Source organism: Antrostomus carolinensis, unplaced genomic scaffold, assembly GCF_000700745.2.
Source record: "Antrostomus carolinensis isolate BGI_N321 unplaced genomic scaffold, ASM70074v2 scaffold3010, whole genome shotgun sequence".
NCBI lineage: Eukaryota > Metazoa > Chordata > Aves > Caprimulgiformes > Caprimulgidae > Antrostomus > Antrostomus carolinensis.
This window is the reverse complement of record NW_010288884.1, coordinates 1-10085: the sequence shown is the minus strand read 5'-3', so window position 1 is coordinate 10085 and position 10085 is coordinate 1. Positions and strand designations below refer to the sequence as shown.

Genomic DNA, 10085 nt, shown 5'->3' with positions numbered 1-10085 from the left:
GGTTTGTGGCTGATGGAAACGACCGACTGAAGTTGGTGGTGTTACTGTGTGGTGAGGATGATGAGAAAGTCCAGGTTGCAGCAGCAGGAGCTCTGGCCATGCTTACAGCAGCACAAAAGAAACTCTGCTCCAAGATGACTGAAGTGGTAAGACCATAAGTCTGATTATTGGCAGCGTAGATGTACCTTGAAGGGACCTGGCTTAGTCATGAAAATGCCTCTCAAGAGGGAGATGTCCACCAGTTTGATAGCAAGGAACTTGGTGGTGAAGCTGAGACCTGGGTGTGCATATTCCTAGTCCATCCCTGCACAAAGTAAACCAGCCTGCCATATATTAGACTTCATCTCTAAGCTGAAACATTTTTATATAGCTATTCCTCAAAGTCCAGGATACTAAAGTCAAGCAAGGTTAAGAATGCAGAATATTATTCTATGAGCCCTTAAAGCTTTTGATAAATAACCTGAAATCCAAACCTTGTTTCTCTCAGAAATGAGAAGAGCTTGATAGATAACCTATTGAGCTTTGCAGATCCCAAAACATCTCCACTCCCTGCACAGATCTGTGGGTCCCTTGCATAGCTGAGCATCTGTGAAGAGCTGTGGTTGAGAACTCATGAACCCTGTTGTGTTGCACACACGCTGATGTTGGATGCTGGGGCTTGGTAGAATAAAAATGATTAATCAAGTCAAAAGAGGGGCTCAGGAAAGTCAATGAGGGGAGTGGGTGGTCTGCTGCTGGTTGTCTCAGCTGTGTCAATACTCTGATCGGATTCTTTGCACAGAAATTATGCAGCAGCCTAAACATGAAACATGTTTCATGTGGTGCTAGTGCCATGGAAGCTTCTGACTTTAATGTAACAAAAATTGGGTTCAAAAGTTTGGAGGTTTTCTTAGTTAAAGAATCAAATAAGTGCACCTGAGATGAGTATTGAAGAGGTGGGTCTCTACACCTACTTCTCCTTAGAAATGCCTTGCCAAACTTGGTTTGAGGTATTCTTCAGATCAATACTAATGATCTCTCTCTCTCCCTTGAAGACCACTCAGTGGCTTGAAATCCTGCAGAGGCTCTGCTTGCATGATAACATGGAAGTGCAACACCGAGGACTGGTCATCGCTTTCAACTTAATCAGTGCTGACAAAGAGCTGGCGAAGAAGCTGGTGGAGTCGGAGCTTCTAGAGATCCTGACGTACGTCGGCAAGCAAGAGGATGACCCCAAGAAGCAGCACATCATTAACGTAGCACGGGATTGCCTCACAAGGTGCATGGATTATGGGCTGATCAAACCTCTCTCTCAGGCATGAGGAAATGAAAAGCACTGAGAAAGGCTGGCGTGGGGGGAAAAAAAGCTACTGAGAAATGTGGAAAAGTGAGAATCATGAGGAAAATGTAGTGCTATTGTCAAGGCATGGAATAGTTTGGGGACAAGTTTGGAGGTTCAGAAACTGTATGAGGAAAAGGGAGCATGTGCCTGGGAAATTTGGAAAGTGTCCATCTGAGTAATTCCCAGAGGGTGTTAAATCCTTTCTTTGCCCCCGTTCAGCTAATAATGATGAAAGCTTCAAGGCCCAGCTGCAAAACAGCTGGTTGTGTTGGAAATGTGCCAGGGGCTGTTGTAAGGAGACTCAACGGAACTGAAATCTGTGCTGAAACCATCTACAGCTCCTGGTACTTCTGGAATTCCCAGCAGTGATGGAACAGGGAGGGTTAAATGCCTTCTATCCTGTAGTTAGAAAATAGGTTGGGTTTGAGCTGTGTGGGTTTTTTGTTCATTTATGGTATTTTTAAACAGCCTTAAGTGGTGTGCTATAAAATATGAGGATGATGGATGAACTTGTAATAAATTCACATGTGGAACTCCTGTTCTGCTTTCATTAAGCAAGAGGAGAATCTAAGGCAACTCCCACTTGCAGCTTTGCATCCTCTCCAGGAAGCTGGAGTAATCCTGGCACAGGCTGGATTTTCACCACTTGCAAAGTACCTCACCCTGCTCAAAGGACTGTGCAGAGTCACCAGGAAAGGCTGGAGGAGGAGGTGGCACTCATGGGTTAAGCTGAGGTTCACACCAGGACACAGTGTTTGGCACAACAGGGAGTGCTGAAAATGTCTCATTTAGGGAAGAAGTGGAATGAGAAGCAAACATACCAGCTGGTCACCACATTAAACTTTATTATATAAATGCTTAAAATCATGTGATAGGCCCGGCATGATTAAGTGTTGAGGTTTGGGGGTTAGGAAAGGAACCATGAGGATAGGCTCTTCTTTTATGTTGATTATGGGGGAAAAAAAAGAAAGCACTTCTAAGCTAGAAAAACAAGACTTTTTAAGCAACATGTTTGACAATCTAAAGACAAATTTATTTGGAGAGTGATTCCAGCTGTGTACAATGTCTTTACATTCCGTTAACTCACTTTATAATCACACTAGGAGGATATCAGACTGTCTTCCAAACCAAATGAGCAACCATATGGTTTATTTTCATCCAGCCTTCAATTTTGGATACCCAGTTTTAGGAATTTTGGATCTGTCTTTCAAAAGTCTTTTGTATCTAATGCTACACAGAGGCTTCTATCTAACCAGCATAGCTGAGGACCAGCCATGACAAAGCAAATCCTTCTACTTCAGGTAAAGAGTGAAAAAATGTCAGACCTACATAACCATTGAGCTACCAGGGCCTTGTTGGGATCCTATGGGGTTACCTGTTTCTCGTTATCAAATAACAAGTGTAGATTTAAATTAGCTCTGGATGCTACACAGACCAATATATTATTGAAAATTTCTTTCTGAAATGAAAAGGATTGAGGAATAATACCAAACACAATGCTCCTTTCTAAGCCAGAGAAGCGACGGATGCTGTCAAGAATAACATGCGTCTCTTGCGCTCCCTCCATTTTACTTAAGACTATATTTGACTTCTTCATTTCTGATGTTAATATTCCATAGTATGCTCTTACTTCCTCATCTCTGTAGCAGAGAACAGCAATATCTTCCTCGGAGTAACCATTTTTCAGATATGTCTGACAATGTTCTGCCACATACCTCACTATCCCATTTCTGTCTAGCTTTCTGACTATTTCAACACAGCCTTGCACAGCGTGAGTATGGGTGGCTCTGCGTAGTAACATTTTCAAACGTTGCTTGGGAATATCTAGGGTAGAGCACTCTACAATCTTTTCCATATTTTCTCTGAGATAACTATAGATACTGTTAGCGTTCCGAACCACTTTGGTTAGTGACTCGACAGGATCGTGCCATTTTGCTTCTGGAAGACCAGTTGGGAAGCAGTGACTTGTCTGTAAGTAGTCCAAGAAGATCCAGAAAAAGCCAGGCTCAGGGAGATCTGGTGATGAAGTTAGAATCAAGGCTTTGTTATACCAATCACCTTCCCCATCCTGGAAATTCTGTGCTTCATCAATTATGATGTGCTTCACATGACTAAAGCTTGCCTTCAAAAAGGCCACTCTTGTCACAGCTTGGCAAATGTTTTTCTGCCTACAGAAGAGATAAAAGTAAATTAAAAACAATCTCTGCATTGCAAAATACTGGTTCTACTTGATCAGAACAAAGTGAATGCCCATGATATCAAAGTCATATTTATTAGTAGATGCTCAGGATGTCAAGAAAATAATTTGAGCCTTACTAAAAATGCATCCAAACTACACACTTCACACGCTGCAGTGGTGGTGGACCAAATAGTGTACCCAATATACTAATCACTACTCGGCTATTTTAAAATGCTGGTGAAATAACAGGGTGTTGAAATGAGTAATTGGAGAAATACTTACTGCACAAAATCTCTCAGAGGCTGGTTCTCACATACATAAAGAACTTCCTCTTGTGGGCAGTGCAGCTTATTTCTTATTTTCTCTATGATCTGCAGGGCCACTATAGTTTTTCCTGTTCCTGGCAGACCATAAACGTACAGCTTCTTAGTTTTGTCCAGATTTTCTGACAGCAGCTGGTATTGTTGGATGGTCAAAAGGTTCAAAAACTCAAAACCAACATGGTCACTTAAAAAGGACTTGAAAGTCAGCAGAGCCACTGTGAGAGCATGCAAGAGGGTCTTCAAGTTGTCACTGTTGATGAGGCCGTAGTTTTGGGGATACATTTCTTGAATATTCAGATCCCATTCTCTTCCATGGTTAATTTGGGGAGTCAAGGTCAGGAGCTTTGGTATTACACACAGTTTGTGAATATAGCCCCCAGTGTTGACTAATTTCTCCTTCAGCCTCTGGGCTACACGTCTGGAGTTTTCAAACAAATCCTTTGAGACAGGATGCTCACAGATGGTATAGAGGATAGGTGGCCCACCCTTGGCTATTAGGAGAATGTCACAAACTATGTCTCTTTTTTCTGGCAAGCTGACCTCAACAGCCCAGCTTCTGGAAAATATCAGAACTCCCTCAGAAAGCTGCTTCAATTGATTTTGCATTAAATTATACAACCCTGGATGCTCTTGGAGGAGATCTTCACTGAGTTTTTTTGGAGTATATATTATGTTGTGGGGTTTCACTAACAAGGCAAAGGAGAAGAAGTGGTTAGTGTTAGCATAAGATATGCAGATGCAGCCCTCTGAAATGATTCTATGGGAATTAATATCGATGAAAGGCTACAAATGCCAACCATAGCTGCCTGAAGTACCTTTTTTGCTCCTTCAAAATGTTCCTTACCCACTCCATGTATTTCTAGATTCTTTTGCAACGACTACTTCCTTAGGGAACTCAATCCTCATCTCCTACCCAGGTCTGAGTCCCTTTGCTAAAAATGCCAGCACAGGACCAGCTGTGCCCAACCTCATTTAGGAGACCTGGTGAGTAAACAAAGAAACAATAAGGGCTCAATACAAAATTCCCTGGACACCTGCCTGACCTTGCAATGCCACAGAAAGGTTGGACTGTAACTGGCAGCAGACTCTGCACTCCACTCTAGTCCCAGCCTCAGTCTCTTTATGTATTTACACTGGGCTGATTTCAAGTGACCTTCTCCTCCTGTCCTTCCCATTTTTCACTGGATTGCAAAAAGACATTGGCATGGTTGTGCCTGGTCCCCAGAGAAGTTCAGCTAGCTCAGCTCTGTTATGTACACATGTCAACAGCTGGAAAAGATCGGTCCTTGGGGAACGGGGTTATCAGGCATATGAATGCAATTTTGCTGTCAGGTCTGCAAACTATTTCCATCTCTTTCACCTGTTTAAAGAATGTCTTCAAACTCATCTTTGACCTTGCCTATGCCCTTGAGACTCATGTTGTAAACCTACCAGATAGTGAAAGCAATGTGCAGACCTACCTGGAAACAGTTTCTCACAAAGACCATCGACATTGTCAAGGCCCCGGTGGGAATAAACTGGCTTGGCAAGAGGTGGCCCCTCTGTTAGACTGAGCTCTAGCCTGAAGGTGTCAGAAAACTTTGAAATATCTGGAAAAAAGAAATAAAACCATGTGATACATCATGAGCATTTGCTGTCCCTCAGTACAAGAGCCACAAGCTATCCTCATGTGGGTTAAATCTTTTCCTCTTCTTTAAAATAACATGTGCAACACAGACAGAAACCTTCCAACTGACATGGACAGCAGGTGATTAGCAACCGAACGGGCTCAGGTCATGGACCATGGAGCTGCTCTTGGTTTCATTATCTCACTAGCTGCTGTTGTGACCTCTAACTCTGTTAGTGATACCCCTTTCACTGCCCAAGAATTGGCCCAGGAAAAAATTCTCTGTCCATAAATCTCAGCTTATTAGACTGGCAGCAGCAGTGGAAGGAAAGTATAGATTAAGCCTGAAAGCAAATGGCAACTGACAGGGACTATGGCAATTACGTAAAAAACACGTGCACTCAGGTGTAACCTCAAAAGTGGTCAACTTGAGGCATGGAGAGCTCTTGAGGCACTCATATTGGCATAAGTGGACCTGCTGCAGCCTGACTCAAGAATTAAGGAATGCATGCAGCAGAAAGACAGGTATTTAGCCCCGTCAAGCTCTCAAAGAACACTGAAATGCAGGTAAGAGTATCTAAGGCAAACAACACTGCTAGGCCAAGAGCAAAAAAAATAAGAGGAAATACTGCAAGTAGAGATTGTCCCGGCTCTTTTGGACCTGGATCAGCATTGGTCATCCACGCAGCCCACTCATCTGCTCTCAGTCTTCTGATGGTGTTGCCTTCCACTAGCCATGAGTCTGGGTCTTCAGAAAACACGACACAAGTGAATGGCTGAACCTTCACAGCGCAGACGTAGCCACAGTGATCTCCAGCCTCGTCGTATACTTTGAAGATTTTGTGTTCATACCTTATGTTGTGACTATTTCCACTCCCGCAGAAATGGAAGAGGGTTAATTTGTTTTGAATAGAATTGATTAGGAGATTTAATTTTTCAAGGTCTTCATCATCACTGCTGAATCCCTGCACTCTGCTGTCATCATCCACACCGATCCATAAATACCCGCCACCTGTGTTGGCAAATCCAGCGATATACTGAGGTAAAATCTCTTTGACACGAGTCAGAAAATTTTCAGTTGAATAGTGTTTAAATTCCACATCTCCTGACTCTGTGAAAGTCAGCGTCTCTCCGTGTTGCAGTTGGTCCCTGTTAAACAACTCAGCAACAGTGTTATTTATAATACCCATGTCTCCTTCAGTGGCCCTTCTCTTGCTGATTTGAGCAAGTCCTGGGCTAAGCTCTCTCCTGGCTTCATCCTTCTTGTCTTTAAGGAACAAAAAAGCTTCCGTAGGGTTCATGTGGGAAAGAGAAGCACCACATTTTGCGTACAACCCAGTACTCAGGCTACAGATAGGTGGCTTTGCACTTGCAGACGTTAAGGATGTGTTTTCACTGCTCCAGGTCTTAATAAAAATCAAAATGTAATTACTTCTATCTATGTATCGCTGTTCAACATCCAGGTATTTCCTCCAGTCTGGAAACAAAAGAAGAGACCGAAAAGTCCCTTCTAGATCCAGTCCAATGTTATCTCTCTCTAAGCTGTAGTTCTCATTTTCAATCTCTGCTCTTACGACACCTCCTCCAGAGTTTAGCAGGGCACACACTGCACAGGCAAGGGTGTATTTTTGATCTTGTTTCAAATTTTTTGGTATCCTTTTTCTTACTTTTTCACCAAAACATATTTTTCCAACACACAAAACTACTTCAGGATATTCTGTTTCTAAACTAACCCAGACTTTCTGCTGTTGTTGATCACCTGCAAGAGCCATTCTGGGGCCTGAAACAATCGTAAAAAAAATTTCTTTACCATTTTTGCTTAAACATCAATCTTCAAAAGACTTCCAAAAGCATTAGCTTAAATAGTGGCCATCCTTTGAACAATAAATACATTGAATCACAGAGATGAGAGCAACAGAGATTTTCCTCCATTTCCAAAACACAGTGCTTGCTTAAAACCCAAATTTGTCCACAGTGCCCAGGGGTTTATTTTTCTGTCCTTGAGCATGAGGGGATGTAGGGACCTTGCTGCCATCAGTCCCTTTGAACACAGAAGCAGCCTCAAATAGTTGCTCTACAGGCAATCTTGTTACTCCTTTCAACACCATCCCCTTACATGCTCCTGGACTGAATGCCCCCACCTTCTCCCCTGTGATGACTCAGAAAAGGCTGTCCTAAGCCTCACCTTGATCTTAAGAATCCAGTAATCTTAATTAATAAGTAATAAGTGAGCCCTCTACTTCCAGCTCTATGTGGCTACCCTTGCTAGTAAGGTGGCTGAATCTCATCTGATTGCCACTTGGCACTTGGACTGTGATCAGATCTGTTGAAATGTTGGTAAACTGCATCTCCAATCACATTTAAGCCAATTCCTTAAAATGAAATCCAGCCCCCTTGCTACAAAGCACATCTGTAGTACAAAAGCACCTGGGAATAAATGAAAGCGTGCCTAGAAAAGACCTCGCCTGTGACAGGAGCAGAGCTTATTTCCAGTAGCACAGATTTGCCTTCCACATGGCTAAATATTAAGCCAGAGAGCTGCAGGGCACAAAAACTACAACGAGCATCTTCAAATTTAATACAGAAGACAAGTTTCCTGCCTTGTCTGCCTCTCCTCTGAGTTAGCTCTGCTGAGGAACATTGCTCTGCTCCTCACAGCTTTCATTTATGGTACAACTAAAGCAGCAAGGATGTTAGTTCCCATCCAATTCTATGAGCTCCCCTCTAGCTCGCTGCACCAGGACAGCCCAGTTGACTGCTGAGATCTCAGACTCATGTGGTGTGACAGAGAAAAGGACTTACCTCACCTCCTCTTCGTAGCTCTGGGCTAAAACGTCAATATTTGAAATACCAATCTTAAATCCTTAAATATTTAAGTCCCAGAATGATGCGTGGCAGAAACGGGGTACAAAGCTTTGGAGCGTGTTACCTCTTTTCTCCTCTGCCCCCGCCCTCTATTAAAATCTCGGACAAATGAAACGTACTTTTTCTGGTTTCACTTTTTCTCTGCCAGTTTTGTTTTCTTCTCCTCTGTGTTTCCTGTGATGAAGCACTGGTGTCCACAGACTTCACTGGATTTCACTTTCTAGCTCTATCTGAAGTTCAAAACTGTTTTTGGCTGGGAGGCCAGCCCTCCAGAGCTATTACTTCCCTCCTCCAGCACTTTTCCAGTGTCCAAAGTCCACCAGAGGAAAGAGACAATTAAAAAAAATAGTTTAGAAGAAATCACCAGCTTCCAGGCATTCACATACACGATTGCTGGTTCAATCTGAAAAGTTGTTCTGTTAAACCTCTAAAGCTGCAAAATCAGAGATACAGTTTGGAAGCTGGGAAGCAGGATAGGAAGCTAGGAAGTCCCATGCAGAAGAGCTGCTCTGCATATCTTCATTTGCAACATTTGCAATAGGAGATTCCATTTTCTTACCTTTTTGCACTGACAAAGGACAGTAAAGATAATTTTATACTGAAATCATGCCCATATACAACTTTCACATGAAATAATTAAAGTTATGGGTTAAGACTGTCTCTAACTTTTCCCTGTGAAACTGATCCATGCAGGGAGCCACTTTGGAGCCTCTTCAGTGTTGCCTCCCTCCTTGGGGCAAAATTCTGGCAAAAGCACTGAGATTTGGGCAATAGTGAGAGGACTGAGAAGAGGGAAGGTTGTGGGTTTGACTGCAAAGCCTTGAGAAGCCTCGTGCAGCACTGGATGCACGTGCTTTGGGGATCTGCTCGATAAAGTTGTGTATTTTTTTGAGGGGAGACGAGAGAAAATTAAATTGTGTGGGCAAAGAGCAAGCGAGCGCTAGACTGCAGAAACTCGCTTGCAGGACAGGAAGGAAATAGAAGCATATCCCGTGGGCAGGATTACAGCTTCATGTACAATGTAAAAATGCTTTCTAGTTTTTGATTCCACACCGTGTAAGAGAGTCCCCTGCTCAAGGCCCTTGGCAGGAGCTGGTGTAATACCCGCCCCTCCTTGCTTTGTCCTTGTCTTCTCCTTTCTCTTCATCTCCCTCCAGAGTCCAGGTGTCCTGGGCTTCTCTTTACTCATTACTAAGCACATTTTTTCCCCAGTTCAATTTTTAATGGTGCCCAACACTGAAGTCTTCCCTGCCTTCCTTGCACATTTCTCCCCTGTGGGCTGCACAGAGTCAGAATGAAACCCGCAGGCGCGTGGGTGAGGTAAAAAGCTTTTATATATCGAACTCCTGAGTCTCCCTCTGTACTTACTACATCACGGGGCTGTCTTCCTCTCCCAGCCTGGATCCTCCTCTCGATCCCGCACAGAAAGGGATCAGGAACCCCCTCCCCAGGAAAACCACACATCTCCCAAACAGGCCTGCGTATCATGCAGGAATTGTTTGCGACCTCCTGCCCATCACAATGAACTCAATTACTGCTTTAAAACAACCCAATTAACTCATTTACCCATCTGGCCTTAAGCAAGCGTTTTATTTTAACTTATCTATTAAATCATGATACTTTTCCTTCCAAAGCTCCTTCTGTTCAATTGTTGGAATATGTTTATTTCTCCCCCATATGTTTTTTTTTCTTTATTTATTCCTTTTTGTTTTTAATTAGTTGTTTTCACAGCGGTACCGCACTCATCACGCGGCCCCTTTGTCTTGGGGCCGTTGCTACACGATATACAGC

General features: G+C 43.2%; 2 protein-coding genes across 2 annotated transcripts in view; one reads left to right on the top strand and one right to left on the bottom strand.

Annotated features, from left to right (window-relative positions):
* Positions 1 to 1301, top strand: part of LOC104524891 (protein unc-45 homolog B) — an 11934-nt gene extending 10633 nt beyond the window's left edge. The window contains 2 exon segments of the mRNA XM_010167906.1: positions 1 to 146; positions 1035 to 1301. The exon segment at positions 1 to 146 is cut by the window's left edge and continues 1 nt beyond it. Of these exon segments, the coding sequence (XP_010166208.1) occupies positions 1 to 146; positions 1035 to 1301 (413 nt within the window).
* A 1383-nt stretch (positions 1302 to 2684) lies between these two features.
* Positions 2685 to 7201, bottom strand: LOC104524899 (schlafen family member 13). Its single transcript, XM_010167917.1, has 4 exons — positions 6091 to 7201; positions 5284 to 5412; positions 3783 to 4509; positions 2685 to 3489 (listed from the first exon to the last, which is right to left on the bottom strand). The coding sequence occupies exons 1-4, from the start codon at positions 7199 to 7201 to the stop codon at positions 2685 to 2687; spliced, it is 2772 nt and encodes a 923-aa protein (XP_010166219.1).
* Between the last annotated feature and the right edge of the window lie 2884 nt (positions 7202 to 10085).

What these genes read in the sequence shown, in the direction of transcription:
- LOC104524899 (XM_010167917.1), bottom strand. Translation starts at nt 7,201, where the DNA reads ATGGCTCTTGCAGGTGATCAACAACAGCAGAAAGTCTGGGTTAGTTTA. An exon ending in TTGTGAGAAACTGTTTCCAG is followed by an intron (nt 4,510 to 5,283) that starts GTAGGTCTGCAC and finishes TTGCCTTGTTAG; the next exon opens with TGAAACCCCACAACATAATA. An exon ending in CCTCTGAGAGATTTTGTGCA is followed by an intron (nt 3,490 to 3,782) that starts GTAAGTATTTCT and finishes TCTCTTCTGTAG; the next exon opens with GCAGAAAAACATTTGCCAAG.